The sequence below is a fragment of the Chelonia mydas genome, chromosome 1 (assembly GCF_015237465.2).
Source record: "Chelonia mydas isolate rCheMyd1 chromosome 1, rCheMyd1.pri.v2, whole genome shotgun sequence".
Lineage (NCBI taxonomy): Eukaryota > Metazoa > Chordata > Testudines > Cheloniidae > Chelonia > Chelonia mydas.
Window position 1 is genome coordinate 217,718,393 of NC_057849.1, and position 24,103 is coordinate 217,742,495.

The 24,103-nt window shown below is 41.3% G+C and overlaps 1 protein-coding gene across 1 annotated transcript; it reads left to right on the plus strand.

The window, feature by feature from the left end:
• The first annotated feature begins 220 nt into the window (after nt 1-220).
• Nucleotides 221-23,845, plus strand: NDUFA9 (NADH:ubiquinone oxidoreductase subunit A9). Its single transcript, XM_037913539.2, has 11 exons — nt 221-436; nt 6,600-6,764; nt 8,595-8,692; nt 8,891-8,982; nt 12,204-12,345; nt 13,688-13,790; nt 14,464-14,531; nt 14,672-14,748; nt 18,939-19,034; nt 20,329-20,395; nt 23,403-23,845. The coding sequence occupies exons 1-11, from the start codon at nt 379-381 to the stop codon at nt 23,571-23,573; spliced, it is 1,137 nt and encodes a 378-aa protein (XP_037769467.1). The 5' UTR covers nt 221-378; the 3' UTR covers nt 23,574-23,845.
• Nucleotides 23,846-24,103: the final 258 nt, after the last annotated feature.

The window sequence follows — 24,103 nt, forward strand, 5'->3', positions numbered from 1 at the left end:
GTGCTGTGCCGGGCGACGCCCCGACGCCACGGCGATGGGCGCACGGGGCGAGGCTGGGCGACGGAGGCGCAGACAGGGCCTGCCAGGCAGAGGAGGGGGCAGGGCCCAGGCTGTTGGATGATCGGGTCGGGTCCATCTTCCCCGTCCCCGGGTGGCTCCCTGCGAACACCCCGCCCTACCCCTGCTGCTTCCCCCGCGCTCCCACCCTGAGCCCGGCTCCGCGCTCCACCTCCCGGGGAAGAAGGGCCGGAGCCGTTGCCCCGCCCAGTGGCGCATGCGCAGCTCGGAGGCGGCTCGGCCGCCTCCCCGGCCGACGGAGGAAGGAAGCTTGTCCCCGCGCAGGACCCGTTAGCCGCGGGGGATTGTGGGAGAGGAAAGATGGCGGCGGCTGGCTGCTTTCGGGCTGCCCGCAGTCTCCTGCTGCTGCCAAGGGCAGGTGAGTGTCACCGCCGCGGCGCCACCGCGTGAGGCAGCCCGGCCTCGCCCGCCCCCGGCGCGGGCTGCCCGTTGGGTTTGCCCCGCGCTGCCCGGAGACGAGCGAGGGGGCACGAGCTCCTGCTTCCCCGGCTGCCGCTGGTAATTCTGCAGAGCACTAGGAAAAGCTCATAGGGTTACAGTTTTGAGAATTCTTTAAATTTATGAATCATTACAGGGATTATCATGATTTTGGTGTTTTGCTCCAGCTCCCCAGTTAATAGAGTTCAATGTAAGATCTGTCTTGATATTAAAAGTACTGCATTGGATTGGCCCTAGCTACTTTAGGGTATTTCTAGTGCTACAATTGCTACAGAAGTACAGCTGCAACAGTGTAGGTAGACACTAACTACAGTGACAGAAGGGTTTCTTTTGTTGCTTTGGTGAATCTACCTCTCGGAGAGGTAGAAGCTATGTCAGTGGAAGAATTCTTCCATCAGTCTAGCTGTGTCTACAGTGGGGATTAGATCAAACTACCTACATCGCACAGGGCATGATGTTTTCCAGGGCAATGTAGCAAGGTAGACCTATTTTAGTTATAGAACAAGTGTGAGACAGTACCTCTCCTTACCTTAACGTACACAGAAGCTGCGTTGCACTGGACATATGTGCTACTCTATGCTGCAGTAGTTATATTTATTGGCAAAGCTCCCTAGTAGAGAGTGAACTTATGCTGACAAAAGGAATACTTTTATCAATATAGGCCAGGTCTACACTGAAAACTTACATCGGTATAACTATGTCGCTCAGGGGTGTGAACCTAGGCCTGGTCTACACAGGCGGGGGAATCGATCTAAATTATGCAACTTCAGCTACGTGAATAATGTAGCTGAAGTCAACGTACTTAGATCTACTTACCGCAGTGTCTTCACTGTGGTAAGGCGACGGCTGCCACTCCCCCGTCGACTCCGCCTACACTTTTCGCTCCGGTGAAATACCAGAGTCGACGGGCGAGAGCTCGGCGGTCGATTTATCCCGTCTAGACGAGACGCGATAAATCGACCCCCCCCACTGGATCAATCACTGCCCGTCAATCCAGTGTGTAATGTAGATGCGCCCCTAGTGTACACAGTGCTGTGTCTCGTCGACATAGCTACCACCCCTTGCGGAGGTGGATTAACTACGCAAACGAGAGATTCTCTCCCATCGGCGTGATAGCGTCTTCACTAAAGCACTACAGTGGTGCCATAGCAGTGCTGTCCATGTGGACAAGTCCATAGTTAATCCATTTCCTCATGAGTGACCAGTGACCTAGCCACTGGGGGAGACAGGCTCCCAGCCCCTCCCCGTGTGCCCAAGGCCCTGCCTCTCCTCTTCTGCCCCCCTCTCACCCGCACAAGCCCACAGCACCTCTACTGAAGGTCCCAGCAGCGAGGCTCCAGCCCTGGTGCACCAGGTGTCAGCGTCCCCAGCCCTGCTGCGCTGGGTGGCACAGCCTCAGCACCAGCTGCCCTGAGTCCCTGTGGGAGGCAGGTCAGCCAGCCTGGGCAGGGTGCTGGGAACCACAGGAGGGGGCCTGGCCTAGGGGTGGAATGTGAGTGGGGCCACGCTAGGCTGTTTGGGGAGGCACAGCATACCCCTGCCTCGATACCTGCTGCCCATGCATCTCCCTGAGCAACATACTATACACTGGCAAAAGTTGCTGGTATAAACTGAGTCTACATGGGGGATTTTGTCATGCTTGTTTCTTTCACCAACAGAAGTTGGTCTAATAAAAGATATTACCTTGCCCACCTTGTTTCTGTAACATGTCAGTTAGGGATGGATTTTTTTCACATTCCTAAACTGACATAGGCCAGGTCTACACTGCAAACTCTATGAAACTGTTAACCATTGGAGTAGGAAATGCAGAGAATAGGGGCATGATTGCAGGACTGAATTAAACTATTGGATTTATTCCTGTAAGTGATTAAAAATAACCACAGATTTTATTGTGTTCAGTACTCGTCTCTTTGATATAGCTTTCTTTCAGTAAGTTCTATATGCATCAATCAAGTTGGTTATTCCACAGGCTGGGAATAGCTTTTCCCTCTCATTTCTCAATATTTGTGTGGTCGTCATATGCTAAAGTCACATGGAGCATATAAAATGATAAATGGCATGACAAGTTAGTGATTAAAATTTAATTCCATCACCATAAGCATTGTTCTCGAGGTAGTCTGGTATATAGAGAATGCAACCATCTAATTTAATTAAATGTAGTATAAATGCCATTTTGATGAGCTGCAGCAAGGGTGGTCAGAGCACGGCTTGGGAATTAGGGTTCTGGTTCTATTCCTGGCTCTGCCACAGATTTTCTCTGTGACCTTGGCCAAGTCCCAAGGAGATAAAGAACTTCAGTTTATTTCAAAGGGACCTGAAAATGCTCAGCACCTCAGATAATCTGGACCTATGTGTCTCAAGGTTGGCAACCAAAACCTCTCTTGGGCAGCTCTTTTGAGCATTTAACACTTTACATTTTAAAAAATATGCCTTTTCTGGAGATAGATGATACTTCCTTGCCTCTTCGGGTGTTGTAAAATTTAGTCAAGCAGGGCTTTTAAAATCAAATTAATGGCAAATAGGAGACTCCCTGGTCGGTGAAAATACCTATGCCAACAAGTTCTACAGTGTGTAAACTTTCTTAAAAGTCCTCAAAATCCCCAAAGGAACTAATTCTACTAGTGACTTCAATTGGAGCAGCAACACTTTTAAGCCATGTTACTAACTCTTACCGTTGCAAACATAGCTTTCTGAATGTGACCCAATGTAGAACTACCTTCCTGATTTTGCAGACAGTTACAATAGCTCTGGGAAGCAGCAGAGTGAAATTAACAAACCTGGTTTCACTGTTGTAATTCGTAACACATTGGGCAGCAGTAACATTGTCAAAATCTGTCGATCTACTGCTGCCTCAGAAAATTACAGGTAGCAGCAAGAACAAGCAATGGAGCTATTTTGAGCGAGAAGGAAGGAAGCTGGGGAAGGGCAGAGTAACAGAACGACTCCTCCCAAAAGCATCAGAAGGTTTCTGGAGGTGTAACAGAAGGGAGTACGGGTGGAGAGAGATGTGCTTCTTTCCATCAACCAAAAGAATCAAAGTTTCAGTGATGAAATATCAGATCTTTACAGGGAAGATGGAATCCCTATAGGGTCCACGATCATAGTTTTGGGGAAAATATCAGTATCCTTCCCTTCTTAGCAACTGAGAGACCGAGACTCTTACCAGAGTATTGCCTCTGGATCTTGTCTCATCATTTATTTGTATTAGCACTTAGGAATCCTAGTCATGGATGAGCACCCCACTGTGCTAGAGAGTACAAAGACAGAACAAAAAGATGTCCCCTACTCCATAGACTTCACAATCTGAGAATAAGACAAGAGAACAGATGGATACAGACATAGATGAGGGAGTACAAGAAAATGACGAGACAGTATTGGTCAGCGTGGTAGGCAGTGGTATCAGTGCAATATCAGCCTAACCGTTGTCAGATTTTTTGGTAGGTATCATGGAAAATGAGAGTTTTGTGGAGAGATTTGAAGGAAGATAATGAGGTAGCTTTGCGGATGTTTACTGGAATCTTGTTGGTGAACCTTTTGCCCCATCTTTCATATTAGTTTCTGGCCACTAGATTTAATCATCTGTCTAGTAATGCACATTTTTCAAATTCCGTTCATACCTGTCTAAGGTAATGTTGCTTTTGGGAGGATGTGTTGTGACTGAAACTCTCCTGCTGTTAGTAATACAACTAGTAGCACTAATACTGTATGTGTATATTATATATACTGTTTTCACAAAAAAACTTACAACATTTAAGGTAGAAAGTGTATTTTCAAAGGAGTCCAGCTCAACTACTCAAAAAGCAGTTACTTTAGTTGCAAAAATTATTTACCTCTTCAAGACACCCCAAATGTTAGAATACTTTAAAATGAAGTTAAACCATCCATCCAGTTTTCTACCACAACATAATTCTGGATCACACACTATTCACCTATTTCACTTATATCATCTAGCCTACTTTAAACATTGCCCCTTGCTTTGTTCTATAAAGGAAAAAGATTGTTGGAGGTATACTGTTGAAGTTATATATTGATAGGAATATAGTCCTAGCCTATATTAACTTATGTGAGTTCTATAAATTCTCATAGAAGAAATGGATTGGTTGAGTAGAATAATATTTTTTATGACTAAATGTTTAGTGTTACGAAGTATATTATTTATAAGGAGTTGTGTGTGTGTGTGTAGATTTTGCAAAATTGTCTAACAGCTAATGTTTTCTGAAGTGAGTAATAACCCAGGTTATATTAGTAATACACTATATTGAAATGAATCCCTTAAGTAGGAAATAAGATTCTATAATCTCCTAGTAATTTTTTTTTACCTTTGTGTATATCTTTATAGATTTCAGGGGGCAACTTTCAAGTAGACTCAGAGGTGTAAATCAGCTGGGGTGATAGTGAGTGGTGAAGGATGGTCGTGATGAACTGGCAGATTCCTCAAATGTTGATTTTGAGGGATTCTAATGTTTAGGTTTTTAAAAAAATGTTAAATGTTTGTGTTAAAGTATAACTGATGATGGCATTAACTGGACTCTTTGCAACTGAACTCTTTAACAAATTATTTTGTTTGTGAATTTCCCATTTTTTAAAATAAGCCCTAATAGTTTAACTTGCGTTGGCATGTAAGGTCCACAAGAGGGTAGTCCTGCACTGTTAGACATTAAGGTGCTGCAGTCTTTAGCAAGTCCATAGGAAGTGTGTGGGAGTTGTACTTGGATGAGACAAGGGAAACAAGGAGGATGCTTTCCTTTCAGGATCTGGGTAGTTAGGTGTACAATTGTTACTTCAGTACAGTGGAAGGGAATAGGTTTTTATATCTAGAAAATAAGCATTTGAAGTTTAATGTTAAAAGTTTCTACTTTCCCCTGTCCCTATCCATGCCTGCCCATGGTCTACACCACCACCCCTTCAGCCCCCTCTGCCCTATTAGTCTCCTACCCCGTCTTACTCACCCGTCTCCCAGATATTCCAGGAGCAGGTAACAGTTCATAACCACCTAGTCCATTGCCCCTCGTGTCCCTTCCCGGATGCCTGTGTCATCACATCTACTCCCACCCCTCATTTCCTACCATGTATCCCTGTGCCCAATGGCAAATCAGTTTATATTTATTAATTTTGCTTCTTGTACATGTGAAAACAGCTTTGTGCTTTCTCCCATGCTGCCCCTCATGCTTGAGTGGAACTTCCCATAAACCTCTGCAAAGCAACCTCATCGTTGTCCTCCAAATCCCTTCTTAAAACTCTCCTTTGCCATAAAGCCTGCAGAAAGCTTGACAGCTATTAGGTTGCTGGTGTACCGATATCATTGCCTACCATGATGACCAATGTTGTCTCATTGTTTCCTTGCACTTCCTTGTCTATCTGCCTGTATCCATCTGTTGTCTCATGTCTTATACATAGATTGTAATCTCTTTGAGACAGGGGCCATCTTTTTACCTAACACAATTAAGTTCTGGACCTTGATTAGGTCTCCTAGGTGCTATGGTAATACAAATAAGAAATAACAGGCTTTAGCTACAGATAAAGAAAATACTGCATCTTGCCATCTTATAGCACATACAGCTGAACAGAGCACTTCTTCATCCTGGTCCATTGTATAGACAAGAGCAAAAAGATCTTAATTTGAAATTGTCTTATAAACAGTATAGCAAAGTGATCAGTTTCCCCTAGTTGCCTGGATTGGGGAAGAAGAACATTTCCTTTCCTCAAGGTCCCTACAGGAGCTACCTTGTGTTTGTCTGTATCAGTGCCTTAATGATCTTTTAGTTAACCCCTTTCCCTGTCTGTCTTACTGTGGTGTTTATATTATGTCTTTGTAATTCCCCCACAACTCTCTCTCACTCTGATCCTGTATCCAAACCCATTCCTTTGTTGACTTTTCCAAACTTCCCTGAAATATCCTACCCGAGCTTGAGATGTAGTATGGGAAACTTCAGGGCGGACTGGTTTCTTTGGAGGGAAATAAAAGGAGGTGGTTTTAAAATCAGGGTTTTAATGGAAAGCTAACTTCAACTTTATCTGTGGAGTGAAAATAATAACTCTTGCAGTGACTTCACATGCTCTCTCCCTTTGATTGTGTATTTCAGGCTCTGGCATTCCTGCATCAATATCTCCTGCACTGCAGCAGCATCGTCACGTACATTATAGTGTGATCCCCCATGGAAGAAGCGGGCGTTCCTCCGTTAGTGGCATTGTGGCAACTGTCTTCGGGGCCACAGGATTTCTGGGACGATATGTTGTCACCCGTCTGGGTAATGTTTCCTGAGAATAACATTGAGCAGTTCAGATGTTTGTCTAAACTATCCACATGTTTTCAGTCTGCAAAGTTGGGCTGGAAATCTCCTGAGTACTGGAGGTTAGAAATTGACCCGGTGTAGCAGGGGCAGGCAAACTTTTTGGCCCGAGGGCCACATCGGGTTTCCAAAATTGTATGGAGGGCTGGTTAGGGGAGGCTGTGCCTCCGCAAATAGCCAGGCATGGCCCGGCAACCACCCCTACTCAACACCCCCTGCTTCTCACACCCTAACGGCCCCCCCGGGACTCCTGCCCCATCCACCCCTCCCTGTCCCCTGACTGCCCCCTGACCCTCTGCTCCTGGCTGCCCCATGCCGCCCCATCCAACCCCTCCTCTCATTCCTGACTGCCCCCCCCCCGGGGACTCCTGCCCCATCCACCAACCCCTTCTCCCTGACTACCCCCGGAACCCCTGCCCCTGACTGCATCCTGCCGCCCCATCCAATCCCTCCTCTTCTTCCTGAGTGCCCCTCTCCCCCCCCCCCCGCCCCCCGGGACCCCTGCCCCCATTCAACCCACCTGTTCCCCGCCTTCCGACCACCCCGACCGCTATCCACACCCACGCCCCTGACCACCAGCCCAAACTCCCCTGTCCTCTATCCAATCCCCCCTGCCCCCTTACCACGCTGCCTGGAGCACTGGTGGCTGGCGGCGCTACAGCCACGCTGCCAAGAGACCAGGACAGGCCGCTGTGCCGCCTCGCTGGAGCCAGCCACGCCACCGTGCAGCACAGAGCACCGGGTCAGGCCGCGGCTCTGCAGCTGCGCTGCCTGGGAAGAGCTTGCAGCCCCGCCGCCCAGAGCATTGCTCCGGCGGCGCATTGAGCTGATGCTGCGGGGAAGGGGGAACAGCAGGGGAGGGGCCGGAGGCTCGCCTCCCGGGCCAGGAGCTCAGGGGCCAGGCAGGAGAGTCCCGCCGGCCATAGTTTGCCCACCTCGGCAGTGTAGGATTGTTCTCAATGGTACATTCCTAATGTTTGTCTAGTGTTGTAGTCCCAAAAAATGAAAACTGGCTTATTTTCACAAGATTTCTGGTTTTGATCCAGGGAGTGCAGAAGAATCTGAACGTGTTTTAAAGTAATGGGAATAATGCTTGAAGGGGAATTACCTTTTGTTTGAACTCATAAAATCCAGTTCTAGGTTTAGGTGAAGCTTCTGGTCAGTTCTTATGTTTTCAACATTAATAATGTTTCTTAAGTAAATAGTGATGAGAACTTGTGTTTAGTTGTATAATAGAATCATTTTTGCAGCAGTACTTTTTTATTTAGAATTTTGATCTGACCCTTTAAAGTTGTGCTTTATCATTTGAAATGTCAAATAATATTTGCAATTTCCCCCAACTTTTAAAAAATTATATTAATCACAATGCAAATCATATATCTCCTTAGATGTAAGGCACTTTCTTGGGCTCGCTAGTCATATCATTGTAATACACACACGTATGTGGCATATTATTACACAGAATTTTTCTTTTGCAGGCAGTTGACTTCTGTAAACTTATTATAAAGTTACAGGGTTTGATCCATGAGGCATCCATAAGAATTCTTAAAATAGGCTATTGAGAAACTTAACTTATTTGTACAGTACCTTTAGATCCTCAGATGCGTGAAAGTCATTACTAGTCTGATCACAAAGGTTATCTCTAGAATCCAGTTATTTGAGCTCATCTATTGAGTTTTTATTTTAAGCAGTTAAAAAAGAAAATATTGTACTTTAACAGCAGCATTTCCTTTAATATTTATATTATAGTTTGATTTAAATCAAGAAATATTGTTTTGAACATTTTAGGGCGTATTGGATCCCAGATAATCATACCCTATCGCTGCGATCAGTATGAGCTCATGTATCTTCGACCCATGGGTGACCTGGGACAAATTCTGTTCTTGGTGAGTCTTTTGGCTTTGACTTTAGCAATAATATTGCTTTTGATTTATGCTAGGAAGCCAGTGGTTATCAATTGTGAAGTAAACCACAGAGTTCTATCTGTTTAAATTGTACATGGAAGTTATGTGAAAGAACTTCCTTTGATTACACCTGTTTGCACATTATCTCATATACCTTCCCATTTGGTGTTATGGTTACAGGAATGGGACTCTAGAGACAAAGACTCTACCCGAAGAGCCGTGGAACACAGCAATGTGGTCATTAATCTTGTTGGACAAGAATGGGAAACAAAGTAATTTTCTTGTTTGTCTCTCTGTTTGGATAGATTCATAACCGGTATTGGATATTTTTAGCAACATAATTAGCACCACAGGTATGGTACGTGATCACTTTGGGATTATCCTCCCTATCTATAAAGAGACAAGATTGAAATCTTGTGTGCCACAGTTCTTCTGTGTGACCGAGGGGTTAACTGGGGTCTTGAGTCTGAGCTGGAGCTAAGCTTTACTTTCTTTCCATAGTTACAGAGTTTTGCTGATTTGCATGAGATTTGCTCCATTACAAAGAGTTGAATTTACTGCTTTCTCAATCATAATGTATGTTGGTTTGCTGAAATAATGATATGATTCCATTAATGTGTACCAGTTTTTGTGGATTTACATTTGTAGTGTAAAAATGTTCATAGAACTTGTAGCAAATGGAGACCCTAGTATTCTGACTGAACACCGCCACTTTGATGCAGGATTGAATTCTGGCCTAATATAAATTCTGGCCAAGCATTTCCTATTCATGTGTAGACCTTAATAAATGAGAATAGCTAGAGGAGCGTTCCTAAATCTCTGAATGAACTCTACAATTCTGTGGGATTTTGTCATGTACGCCTTGGGATTTTGTCATGAACACCTTATTAGCTTCAGAAGGAATATGCTCCTTTTTATACTGCTAATTTATTAACATTCGTGGGATTTAGAATAAATTGTGAAACTCATAAAAAAACTAAAGCGTGTTTTAGATTGAAAGAAAGACCTGTGATAGTCTCCAGTTTTTTTACTTGTGATGATGACTACTTCAAGTTTGTGTAGGCCCTGTTTATACACACAACCCAAACTAGAACTCAGTTCTTTACGAAGATTAGTTGTGACTTGCATCTATATTTAAAACTTTCTTTTCTTGTCAGCAAGGACAAAAAAATTGGTAGCATGCATTTTAATTTAAGTTACAACATGGCTCCCTAATGTGATATAACATGTTTTTTTGTGTCCGCACTGCAAAGAAGCAAATGTTACAACATGGACATCCTTAATTGTGGCCAAAAAATTTGTAGCGATATGGTTCTCTTTTCTCTGTAAACAGTCAGTTGGTGTCATTAGAAAAAATATTTGTGAATTTAGAGACTAAAGCAGTATGCCTTTATAAGCAAGCATGTGCTTCAACTTACACCTGACTATTCAAACAGATCACATAACTTTCAGGAGGGAACCTGCTTGACAGGCTCATTTGATGATCACAATTAGTTTATGGAGGCCCTGCTTTTTTTCTTTTCTGTCTGGTAGATGCCGTTTTAGTTACTTCTGCTCTAGTAGATGCTTTTTTAGCCTCCTGTCACATCGGTTGAATCTACTGAATGCTCACTTACTTTAAAAAATTACTTGCTCTGTGTATCTAACAAGGTCTATATTATTTGATATCCATTCCTTAGACCTTGGTTTATATATTACTAGTTATATCTAAACCATCAGATTTGTGTTCATTATCTCTAAAGTCTGAATACAGTAGCTTTGAACTCTTTAATGCTAATTTGGGAGACAAAAAGTTGATCCTGGAATAAATTTAAATGCAGAGCCTGTCTGTGTGCATGGGAGGAAGGAGGGGGAAGTGTCTGTAGACTTGCCACTGGGATTACATATATTCTTCACATGCTCATTTAAAACGCCTTTGTCTGCCCCATATAGAAACCTTGATTTATCTAGGGGGAAGATTGTCTGGTTATTGAAGTGACACCTTTTACAAGACTAAACATTAACAAAAATTCAACTACTACGCTGTAGCTCAACCAGAAGATAGGGCTTGATGCAGGAACCCAATGATGAAATTCTATGGACTGTGTTGTGCAAGAGGTCAGACTACATGATCATAATGATCCCTTCTGGTCCTAATACCTGTAAACCACATAAGCAGGAAGAAAAACAGTGAGATTCCTTTTATGGCTAACCTCCGTTACTGAGCCTTTCATGAAATACTTGCCTTTCTGCGCAGTTTTAGTATCCGATCTGATCTGGTATCCCATGTTGTTTAGACACTGCATAATTCTACAAGATGCTGTTCATTCTTGTTGTGTGTTTCTAGTATATGCATTTTTGCAAGCAGAGCAAGAGTAACATTTCCAAGAACTGCCCAGGATCAGCATAACTCTGGAATGCTCAAAAATAAAGACATCAGTGAGATCTGTGGAGTTGGGGTGGCAGATTATAATAGCGGTACTGGACTAAAACTTCTGCTGTCCGAAGACAGATATGATAATGGAAGCTGGGAGTACTTCCAGGAATAGTGTGTAGGCAAGAGAAGTCAACTCCCTCCCTTTTCAGTTTCTGGCCAGTGGTAGTATGTTGGGATTTCTACAGGTTATTGTATCTCTAGCGTGCTGTGGGGACCTGTTTTTTGTAGAAGGCTCAGTCTAGGAGGTATCTGATAAATTTGAAACTCCTCCCTCAAGCCCTTCTGGATGCTGAATGTGAGAAGGAACATTCTGTGTTCCATCCACCCCTATTCAAGTGCCTCTTCAATTCTGTGAGGTGATCACTGCTGCTCTGCCCCTTTCAGTTTTCTGGCTTCCATGAGAACATACCCATTTCCGAGCATCAGTTCTTATGTTCTGCTTCCCATTGAATAGCTCCAATTCCCGCTTCTGAAGCTGTTTGGAGTTTTCCCAAGCAGCAACACTATGAAATTGACTTGATTCTTGTCAGTTTCATGGCAGCTCACAATGTTTTGAATAGATGTGGTGAAAACTGACAAAACCAGTCAGATTTCACAAGGCTGGAACTTGAAAAAACTGAGCAACAGTTAGAAGCACTGAAACTGATAGTTTTAAGGAAGATTACACATCACATTGGTTAACAGTCTTAACATGTGGCTTAAAGGTAGCCTGAAAAAAGGGCTATAAGCATATTTTTTATTTTTGAAAAGTTTAGCTTCTGCTGAAATTGATAGCACTTGCCTGGAAAAATTTCTTGCTTGCCACAGACAAGCAGATGAGTGAATTTTTTAAAGCTGTGCTTTAGTGTAACTAGAGACAAGGTAAAACCACAAAGTAGAGTTGCTTTGGTACAGTATTCTGCTATGTTTGAGTTGCCTGTGTCTTGAATATGCAGAGTCCCTTAATTTAAGGACATTTTTCTAACAATAGCATCATAATGCGCTTCTGAAATCTGTTCAGGAAACATGACAGTGAACCAGATAACAGGCTCGGTTGTTCTTAAGATTCTTAAAGTAACATTTATTTTCTTATTTTAGAAACTTCAGTTTTGAAGATGAATTTGTAAATATTCCTAGAGATATTGCCCAGGTAACCAGGGAAGCTGGAGTAGAAAAGCTCATTCACATCTCTCACCTGAATGCTGACATGAAAAGTCCTTCCAAATACCTTAGGAATAAAGTGAGTCTGAATTCAGTCTGTATTTTATTCAGAAGACTGAAAACTTTTGCCAGATCCATTTCAAGAGAGTACTTTGGGAACTATGTCCATTTAGTTACATTTTCCCTGGTTGAGAGCAATTCCTAAAATGTGGTCTCCTTACACCATTAGACACAGAGTGCCTGGGACCAGTGCAGTGTGCCCTTCAGTGTGTATACAGACCCACCTAGCTCTCCATACACATTTATAGGTGAAAAAAGTAATCTTGGATCTAATCTGGTTTACCCCTATATCCTCAAGCATCCCCTGCATCTAGTACCATTCTTATTAAGAGGAGGAAACTGTCTTGGTCAGCAAAAATGAGTTGATATTTGGGAACAGGCCTAACAACCGGTGGTGGTGTGGCATATGAGTGGGATAAGTGGGTAGTGGAAATGAAGAAATGGGGGACGAGAGTATAGAAAGGTTTCAAAAGTACTATCTTTGTATTGGGATTACAGCACATAGGCTCTCTTGCACCACAATTATCCGTACTAGTGTTTAATCTCTTTTTCTTAATAGGAGGTACCCTTTTTTTCTGTTCCCTTGCTTTTTTCAGATGGCTTCTGTCTCATTTTGGGGTATGTAGGCCGCTCAATGAACTCACTAGACTTTCATAGTATCAAAACAAAATTTAAAAACTGGGGCCAAATCATATTAGGACAATTTTAAAAAATGAGTTATAGCCCTGGTTTCTAACTAAGCTAGAAAATAGTTTGACCTTGTCAACATAGGCCAGTCAAATGTTAGAAAACATTTCAGCTGCAACCAAGTTTAAACTGTAGTCAAGCAGAGTTGTTCAAGTCATTTGTTTTGATGGCAAAGTGGGGGCCTGTGACTCACCTGACTTATTCTGAACCCTGCATGGTCAGAGAAATGTGCTGAGGCCAAGCTATTTCTTAAACTCCTTTACTTTACATATTTATCTTGTCACTAAGGAGGGAGTTACATAGGTAAACTATATCTGAGTAGCCTTAAAGAAATGTTGGTGGTGCTTTTGTGGGTTGCCCTGGGAAATGCACATTGCTATAACTCTGTGCATATCAAAGACCAAATGGCCTGGATGGAAATAATGTTGAGATGTTATTGCCAGAGTTAGTTCATGGAATATTTTGTTCAGGTATTTCTACAATAGTATGATACGATAGTACTCTGTATATCAGTGTTTCTCAACAACCGATCTGTGGACCGGTGCTGGTCCTGGAGAACGCAGTTTAGGAAGGCAGCAAGCCTGGTATCAAAAAGATTGAGAAACACCCAGTCTGTTTAGAGTGAATCATGTTAATGAGATGTTGTTTGGTTTGTTCATATTGATTTAATGCAGGCTGTTGGAGAGAGGGTAGTCAGGGAGGAATTTCCAGACGCTATCATTATGAAACCCGCTGAGATATTTGGAAGAGAGGACCGATTTTTCAATTATTATGCAAGTATGTATTACAATAAAACAATATGCAATCTGTATAACTAACCCTAGAGGCTGTAGGAAGTAGGGAATAAATAATTTCCCTTCTCAAGGGCATAAGCACACTTGTTTTAAAAATCTCCTGTACTTTAAGTCATCATCTATATAATGTAAATAAAACTGAACCTCATGTTTAAGACCATGATCTGTGGGGATTAGGAAAGAATATGCAGTGTCTACTATGAAAAGTGACTTTATAGTGTTGGACTTCATGTTGTTATCTGGAGTATTTGAGACACTCTCTGCTTATTTTATCTAATTGCCAGTCCTGGAGTGCAATAGTTGAGCTGGGTTCTCTTTCTGGCTCATGCATCGTCAAGAATAAAGATTCTGCAACTGTAATTTATGTAGCAATTCTGATGCGGATACATGCAGCAGAATAGAATCCAGGTCCCTTTCCCAAGGTTGTATGGGTTCTGCACTGCTAATTGCAATAAAAGCTAATAAACATTTTAGACTGTGGTCGAACAACACTTTTTATGCACCTTTTAAACATAGTTCCTTTCCACAATAGTTCAACACTATGTAGTTGCATTTTGGCTCTTCTGCCTTGCTCTGAAACATCATGTGTTGGTTATTGCCCAATGCTCTGATTCACTGATCACATTCTTAAGTTACTCATGTGTCTTCTTTACCAGATATGCGTTCCTTTGGCGGTGTGCCACTTATTGCTCTGGGCAAGAAAACAGAGAAGCAACCTGTATATGTAGGTATTATAAAAAAAAAAAGGGGGGGGGGGAGGGGGAGAACAAAAACTTGTTTTCAAACCACTTGTAGAAAATGTATAATTGCTTTTCTAAAGTTATTTTAAAAATATTTTTAAACTAACATAAATATTTCTCTTAGGTTGTTGATGTAGCCAAGGCAATTATTAGTGCAATTAAGGATCCTGATGCTAAAGGAAAAACATATGCCTTGACTGGGTAGGTTACCCATCTGATTCTAATTAACTGTAGTGCTTCTATGTGGTGCCTTTTTTCACATATTATTAAACCCCTTCGTTTTCAGTTTAAACCGATTTTTACTGAAAAATTCCCAGATTTTGCAAAATGTATTATTCACTTTTTTCTGATTTTCACCCTACTTTTCTATAATTCAAAAATATAAAAAATAACTTGTTTTATTAGGAAAATACAATACATTGCATGAGATAGATGTATTATGATAATACATTAGTCTGTGTGTATATGTAAAGTTACCTGTTGAAGTAAGGCTATGTACTAGTCTAGAAGATACACACAATAAACAAACAGGTCCACACACTCTGAAGTGCATGAGCATCTGAACATACTGATGAATCTCACGCCCACCACATACACATTTCAAGCCGTTAGCAGATAACGATTTAAAGATTTGACACACTAAAATGGGAAGAAAATGAAAATCTGTATCAGAATACGTTTCAGAACACAAGGAAGTATTCAAAAGTTTAAAAACAACAAAAACAGGAGAAAGGGATGAAGTTGAGTGTATGCGCTGTAAATAATGTGGCCCAATTATTAAATGTAAATATTTATATGCTAATAGTTCTAAGTCTACAACAGTAAACTGTTTATTCAAATGAAAAGATTTATTGGGGATTAGAGATATATTTTCTTAATCTCAAAGGTGGCATTGAGTTCTGTTTTAGTTCTGCAACAAACCACATTGATGAATGGAATTCAAAGCATTAATCTACTGAATATTTTTTCCCCCTGTCTTTCCGGCCACCAAAATAAACCCCGATATTTACCCAGGAAAACTATTAATAGTTTTTTGCACTGGTTTTCGCTTTTTTGTTGTGGTAATAAACACTGATAAATTCCCAGGAAAAATTAAATAAAATGAAAACTGAAAACGAAGGGCCCTACATATTATGCAGGAAATTGTGCATCTCCGCTGTGTTATGCATGCCGTTTTAGCTGGAATAAATTCCATCTCATTTGTTGGGAAAAAAAAATAATAAAAAAACCAACAAAAACACAGACTTAAGCCATTATTGTTAATATTCTGGTAATCCCAATTAGAGCTCCATTGTATTTACTGTTGTGTACATATCCAGAGAAATAGGCAGTCCTGCTCGTAGAGCTCACAATCTAACTAGACAAGATAGATAAGATAGTGTAGGAAAGGGATACAACATACAGGCAGATGGTTCATATTTAACACAAGACATTCTGTTCTGGGTTTTCTTTTTTGTCTAATATTGTAAACATCAACACACGGAACAGTTCTTATAAACACTGATTTTTATTGTATAGGACTGAATAGCATATGTGCTTGTCATGATATTCTATAAAGGAAGTGAGAGAGGAGTAAGCTTAAAGAGAAATTTGTATGCATTATTTCAGTAGCATGGAGAGAACTATCAGTCAGTTCCCTGAAGAACATAATTTAACATCTTACTGTAAATTTAGAAATCTATTTGTCAGTTACATCTCCCTTATTCCACATTAACAAGTTTATCTCTGTTAGTTAAGAGCCCCATTTAGATGTTTTCATGAAGTAGAAGCAGCTCACTTAATCTTTATTTTTGAGTAATTCTGATTTACAATACCTGGTATTTAAGATAAAGTAGTAATACAAGGTAGAGGCAAAAACTAAAGGAGAAATCCCATTGACTTTGGTGAAAGCCTCTGATGCAGACGCTTAGATTTGGAGAGAATTCTGGAACAGCTCTGTAGGGGCACTTAGAACCAAACTGGGTAGCCACTCAGTGGTCTAAGCACAAAAACTCCAGGGTAGAATAGGATATCAGCAAACTCCCAAGAGCCAAATTTTACTCTGACTTAATCATTTCAGTGATGTAATGTGGGGTCAAAGCAAAATTAGATCTAGTTAGTATATGAGGTGACAACATGGAGAGGAATGGTAACTAAGTAGTCAAGTTACAAAGTGCTTCTGAAAAAACCTCCATACAATTATATAAAATATGTTTAGTGGTCTGGGACTTGGGTTGTAAAAACCCTATCTGTGACTAAATAACTTTTCTGTTTTCATTAGTTTATTATATTGTCAGTATGGTAGCCCTCCAGTTTCATATGCGGGTGGTCAGTCTTTCCCTCTTGTGATCTCATTGTCCTCAGCACTGTAATTAATCTTTCAAACACAAGGGTCCTAGAAGGGGCAGTGTCCTAGCTGTTGTGGCAGGTGTGCTTCATGCTGTCTGTCCAGAACCAGCCATTACTCGCTCTTCCTGAAAAGTACACTACAAAATCTTTCTCAAAAAATGGCAAAGCAGTAGGAAGAAGCAAGTAACTGGCTAAAGGAGGTTCATTTTCATTTCATGTTTTATCAGCTGTATCAAGAGAACAGAATTTAATGTGGCTTTATAAGAATGAGGTATTAAAGGGGCACCGTCATCTTGAAGTCTGTCAACATTTTCAATATAGGTGGCTTGATTTTTCAAAGGTGCTGAGATCCACAAATCCCACTGTAGTCAATAGAAACTGCTGGTGCCCTGCCCCATTGAAAATCAGGCAACCTACATTAGGTGGCTCCTAACTCTGTATTTAGATATCTGACTTTAGGCACACAAATGAGAAAATATTTGACCTAGTCAGTTGAAACAAAAATAGTAAAAGGTGTAGCTGTACTATCCTTGCTCTGGTGCCCCCTGACAACTTTTGTGGTTATACAATAACACTTTCCATATTCTTTAAGAAAATGGAATTACACAATTATTAAATGTTGCTCTTCCTTTCCAAGAGCTTGCCATTTGTGGGCACGAGTTCTGATACACAGAAACACAAAGTTTTCCCATCAGAACCATGGCTTGTCAAACTAAAGTTTGTTCACCTCTCTGAGTCAGTTGTCCCAACTTGCAGTTTCATGGCTATCTGCATAGATGTAATGTGTGTAGTTTAACAAGCTCACCTACTGGTCACCATAATCCTGGCACTGTCTGATCCTCCTGTGTTTACAGCGGGATCTGAAATCCCACTTTCCCCTGGATACTAAATATGAAAATGCCACAAAATATTACTTCTGGAATGCCCCGACTGTATGATAGTTGCAGCAGTCACGTCCGGGCTCATGGTTCATCAAGGCCACTGGTTGCTAGCTGAGAATTTCCAATAAATCCTTCAGAGACCAAATCTGTTGGCATGTTCAATGGTCCTTTGATCATGATCTGCATGACAACATTATGAGGATTCAAACAGACTGTGTGACATATCACATAGCTCAGTAATAAAGGGCTTCCATGAGAAGTCTCAAAGATTTGGCAACAGAGTTCTGACAAATCCTTATATGGGCCAAGAGAAATTCTTTATTAGGCTCAGCCTTTTACTTAACAAGTGTACTAAACTGCCAGGACAAACTGGCAAAACATGATCAAGAACCAGGCAGGGGAGTGGGAACTCCAGTAATCTGTTTTCTTCTTAATCTGCCACAATTATGTGTGGAACTAGTGCCCAACCTGTTAAGCAGGAAAGTGACACTCCATTGCTAAAGGTATTAGCCCTGCGGTGGATGCATTTTTTTTTTTCTGGGAGGTTTTCTTATTGATTTCTACCACTCTGCCTTCTCACTGGTAGGCAAAGTCCTCCAGATAAACATAGATAAACTCTTGGTCCAGAGGTGTTCTGGTAGCCCCTATTCTCTCCCCTGTTCGAGTTGGGTACCACCCCCTTTTCCTTGCAAAGTCTTCTATTTGGGGTCCTAGTTCAAAACAAGATGTTGGTGAATCTAAACAAGATCCACTGCTTCCTGGCCTCCTTCCAGGACAAGGTGGATAGAAGTCTGAGTGTTAGGACACTGCAAGTCCAGGTCAGTCCCAACACTGAAAATGTTGTATCCAGGTTTAATAAGACCCTATTTACCTGTGGTAAGCTCACTGAAGGCAATAGACTTACACCTTGGGGATGAATCTGGTTGGTATCACTAAGCTCATAAAACCTGTTGTGTCCTCACACTCTGTATATGATGCTTGTACATTTTACTGACCTCATTGCTTACTGTTTCAAACAACACAGTTTTCTCTTGAGCCATTAAATTTCCCTTAATATTGCCCTCTGGCAACAAGAATGAAAAATCATTTAGATTGAAGAAAGCTAGATGTTGCTAGGTTACTTGAATATTTGCAAAAGGAGGCATGAAACAGCATAATTTACCTGGTACCCTTTTTTTGCAGACCTCATCGATACCTTCTTTATGACTTGGTAGACTATCTGTATGCGACTGCCTATAGATACTATTTCCCATACCCACTCCCACGTCTTCTCTACCAGTAAGTAGAATTCTTTCTTGGCTTAGAAATTGCTGCCCATCAAGTGGATAGAAGCATGAAGAATTTAAAGTAACTGAGTATTTACATTAGTCTTTAAACTTTACTACAGGATAAGTGCAAGGGATATAATAAGAAGTCGATGTAAACTGAATTTCCCAAAATACTCATAAGTTATTTTAGCTCTCATGCTCAGCCAAAAATCCACCCATTAGGATGTACTGCAATTAAGTGTGCAATTGTAGTAGTCTTAAGGTAACTCTTCACTGTGCATGCTCACTATGCAATTATTAAATGGTCTCATTTTTGCTAAATCAAAACTAACCAAAGGTGTCCAGATCTGCTGTGTGTTCTGTCATTCAGTGGCGAAATGAATTCACTTTTATTAGCACTGCAGAGATAGCATAGCTATGAGGGTGAACTGGATTCTTTTCTGGCCTTGAGTATCGTCGACAGAGCTGTCAAGTAAATCTGCAACACCAAATTTTGCCCTTTTACGTCTGGAGACCATGGGATTGTGTAAGGATAACTGAAGGCAGAAATTGGCCTACAGAATCATGACTATTGGATTATAATGCATGAACCAGAAAAAAAAAAAAACATCTTGGCTCTTAGATTTCAGGCTTCGTTTGCAGGGCTAGCAGTTAGAAAACCCACTTGTTCACTTAAACTGAGCAAATCTGATGTTGAGGCATTGAGCAAAAATAAACATTGAGCTTCATCACCCTACTGCCATTTTCAATCATTTTTTTAAAGACTAAAACTGCACTTTTTATAATATGGAAATTATATATGCAGATTGCTCCAAACTACATCCCCTAGCTTGCACATCCATTAAATTGTTGCTGTCAGCAAGCACGTTTTAGCCTTAGAGGCTTTGAATTGTAGCGCTTATGAGTGGTGAGATTATTGCTTATGTCTGCCAAGGAGCAGAACTTGAAAAAGAGGCATACTAGTCTCTCCAGTTTCAAAAGTGGGGGTAGAAGTGAGCATTAATTAGATGTGGATTTTTATCTCCCTCCCCAGATTCCGCGCACACATATATCATTCCTCTGGGGTTGGGAGATGGAAGAATGTGGTAGTGATCATTTATAGTAATAAGAACCATAACTGAGAATTTGCTGAAACCTTAACATTCTTTACTATGCACTAATGGAATTTCCAGCTAGGAAAATGAAATATGGAACAGAAAATGCTAATTCCTTGGGTAGTCTGAATATTGTTGCCTGTCTGAATTGCCTTCTGTGTATCTGTATTATGACAATTCTCATGTTTGTACCATTTTTCATGGTTACAGTTTATTTGCAAGATTCTTTGAGATTAATCCATTTGAACCATGGACAACGAGAGACAAAGTGGATCGGGTAGGTCTGGGGCAGCACTAGTTAATCTTTTCATTGGGGAAGTGTTGTGAGTGTTTCTTAGCAATCCAAGGAGTAATGAAACATGATGTCCCTGCAGATTGTGTATTGCAGTGTTTCAATGTGTTCCACAATAGAATTTGGTGTTGTGGCGTGTCATTAACAGAATGTATAAACCCTGCAAACGTTTGCAGACTGTTCTTGGAGACAAAATCTCTTTATGGAGATGTTAAGATTTCAGAGTTCTCCTTTACTGTCTTCAAAAGTCCTCATGGAATACATAGCATAGTTGCTGCAGCCACTGTTACCCCATGAATTCCCACTTACTTTACCTGTCCAGGCCTGTTGGATGATGTGGGGGTTGACTGCAAAGGGATGCATACCTGAAGCAGCCTGGAGGTTCCCCTGGTTTGGTCTGGCAGCTGTTTAATGGGAAATCAGGGCCAGCTGGGTTTGGCACATTTCTCTTAAACATGTAAGGAAGGAACCAGGCTGACTGACAACAGAATTGTTGATAGTAACCTGGAAAGATAAACCTTTTCTCTTAAGTATCAGAGGAAGGGGTGGCTGGAAAGAGAAAACTATTGTAAGTAGATATCTGGCATGCAGCTGACTGTTTTCTGTTGGAAAGTTTACCTGTTTGTGTGCAGTGAGTGAGGATTTTTTTTCCTAGTTTTATGGGCACTTAAATAAATCACAAGCACCTTCCCTTGTAGCACAGTTAAGCCTACATAGCTATTTTCAGCAGGATTTTTGTTTTACTAGGGTGGGCAGAAGGGAATTTGGTTTAATATCCCATCCAGATGATGACACCTTTAACAACTCAAGGTGAAAACTCGGCATTGGTTATGACCGAAGTCTTAATTTAACACTGGAATCCGTGATCTTCTGACCAATAGGCAAAAGTGTTGCCTCTTGACATTTATCCATAACTTTTCATAGTTGTTTTTAATGTGGTTTTAGCCATGTGGCTCTTGCCAAACCTTGTTTCAACTGTGAAAATGTGGGTATTAGCCAATATTTACATATCAGAGCCCTGTTATTCCACGGGTAGGGTTAGCGAAAATGCAGCCATATCCTCGATGTCAGTACCTGATGTAATCTTTTCCAAAGGTTGATGATGATATTCTACAAATCTTTGCATAAATGGAGTTATTTAGATAATCTTTCACTAAGATAGGGCAGCAATAGTCTGTCTGAACATAACGTGTGCATCACTTTTAATTGGACACAGCATGGTCCGCAGGACATGGCACTGGACTGAGTCGGGAGACCTGGGTTCTGTTCCCAGATCTGCTCACTGTGTGACCTTGGGCAAGTCACTTATGCTTCAGTTTCCACTTCTGTGAAATAGAAACATCTCACCTCCTTGGTAAAGCACTTTGAGATCCCTTGTGAAAAGTGCTATGTAAGAGCTTATTATTTATTCATGAGCTAATCCAGGACATATTGCAAAAACTTGGCCCTCTTTCCTCCCTCTGCCACCCTAGGGAAAGTTGCCCTCAGTCGGTCTGTTGTGATCATAACAATGCAGCTCATAGGCACACCACCTTCAGTGGGCTCAGCTGGATAAACTGCTTGAGGGCCTTTGTTGTTGGATCATGGTGGGATACCCGCAGCAGTAAGGTTCTCAGGGGTTGCAATGTTCTAAACCAAAACAAGCAAACTCCAGCTGTTTCCCTGCTCTAAGGTGAGCAGCTGCAGTAGTCAAGATTAAATAGAGTTTGATAATGTAGTTGCTGGAGCACACAGCAGAGAAGCAGGGGAAGTGTTTTTAATGGGGAGTTCAAAGCTGTGGTGTAGTAGAGATGAGGATACATGCTGCCGGTGTGCAGCTAAATAGGGTGAACATAAATAGCATAAACAAAGATATGTGTTTAGGTTTTGTTGATGCAAGGACATGGTGCAAATGCTGACCTCAGGAATCCAGAATCAGTTTTTAGTTACCTCGTTTTAAAGAGCTTTCATAGCAAAGGTAGCTAATTTTCTTCATTTAAAAACTGCAAATTATCTAAAGTTATAACAGTTCTTTTAAAATGACAAATTTAGCCATTTGTAGGTGACTTTAAAGTTCAAACTCAGTTGTGACGTGTGAAATGGAAGAGGTTATGGAATATTCTCCCAAGGTCCCATCACTTGAGCCATTTTAAAATTGGACTTGAACCAAAATATTGGGGAATATACAGTAAGGCGGGGCTAGATGAGTGAACATATCTTTGTATGACAGAATCTGTTCAGGACTGCAAACTGCATAAAACACCCCATCACAGTTGTTAATTCTGTGTAAGTTTTCTGACAAAGTGCCAGAGAAGAAATTTCAGTCCAGCTGTGTGCTTGTGAATACAAGGTCAGCATTAATTAATTCTTTGCAGGTGGTGCAGAATAAACTTCCCATTAATATATGAAAGAGAGGGGACGTAATAAAGAAATGCAGTGCATTTGCTTGTCTCCCCTGTACCCTAATATAAATCTGCTACTCCTATTGAAACTAATTCAGGACACAAATGTACATGGCTTCTTTGGATCAGGCCTGCCTGCTGCCGCCTCCCTCCCTCCAAACACCCCCATCCATGCATGCATATTGTGATCAGAGATCTGGAGGTGGTATGTGGTTACCTAATCCCTCAGCAGTAGCTGCACAGTCCTCTGTAATCCATTATAAGATCCAGCAGTGCCTTATATTGCAGCGTTATTTCTCCTGGGAAAAATCTTATTCCAGCAGTCTGCACTAATATCAAGGGAATTTTGCAAATAGTTGGAAGTAGAGTTTACCAGGATCTGCAGTGATGCTGTGACATTGCATTTAGACTTATTTAAAATTGTTTCTAGTCGTAGTATTCCATACCAGTTTTTCCGGAGGACAAAAGGCGAGCTCAGTTATAAGTATAATATAATGTATTTAGTACAGTAAGGATTAGATTCACTGTAATAGCTGAGTAACTACATGTATAGCTGTTCTCTCTGCTATGCTCATTTATAGTTCCTTTTTTTTTTTTTTTTTTTTTTAAAGTTTCATACAACAGACATGAAGTTCCCTGATCTTCCTGGGTTGGAGGACCTGGGCATTCAACCAACTCCCGTAGAGCTAAAAGCAATTGAGGTTCTGCGCCGTCACCGGAGATATCGCTGGCTGGACGCTGAGCTGGATGAGATAAAACCATCAAAGACTATTCCCATCTAACAGTGGCCAAGGTGGCTTCTGGTGCTTCTCAGACTGCCTTTGTGCTGACCTACTTTGTTTGGAGAATTCTGTACATACTAAGTAAAATCCCTATGTTGATCATGTAAGCGTTATTTCAGCCGCGTCATTATTTTCATTCAAGATTTTAATCATGGGGGAAAAAGATCTGTTTTCTGTAATTCTCCTTTTTTAAAGCTCATCTAATCCATACTGCATGATGTTGCTCAGTTTGTGATCATTAAATGTTTTAGCTCATGGGAGCCTAAACAATACAGTCAGTTTCTTCTTCCTATCTTAAAACCACTGTACAGTGGGCTTACTGTAACCTAGTGTAACCTAGCTCAACAAATTTAGAGCCCTTGTCCTCTCATCTTCAGTGCTCCTCCATCAGACTTTAGAAGCCTTCCCTTATTATAGGTGAAGCTGGTAGTGCTGCCTGTTAAGGTTATGCAATAGTTCTCACTATAAGACCCTGGTTTTAGTTGCTTATACGTTGCCAGAGTTTAACCATTTGGGATGAAATTTTCCAT

Coding starts and splice junctions, on each gene's coding strand:
- NDUFA9 (XM_037913539.2), top strand. CDS start 379: ATGGCGGCGGCTGGCTGCTTTCGGGCTGCCCGCAGTCTCCTGCTGCTG. Junction 6,765..8,594: donor ATATGTTGTCACCCGTCTGG/GTAATGTTTCCT, acceptor TGAACATTTTAG/GGCGTATTGGATCCCAGATA. Junction 8,693..8,890: donor TGGGACAAATTCTGTTCTTG/GTGAGTCTTTTG, acceptor TTATGGTTACAG/GAATGGGACTCTAGAGACAA.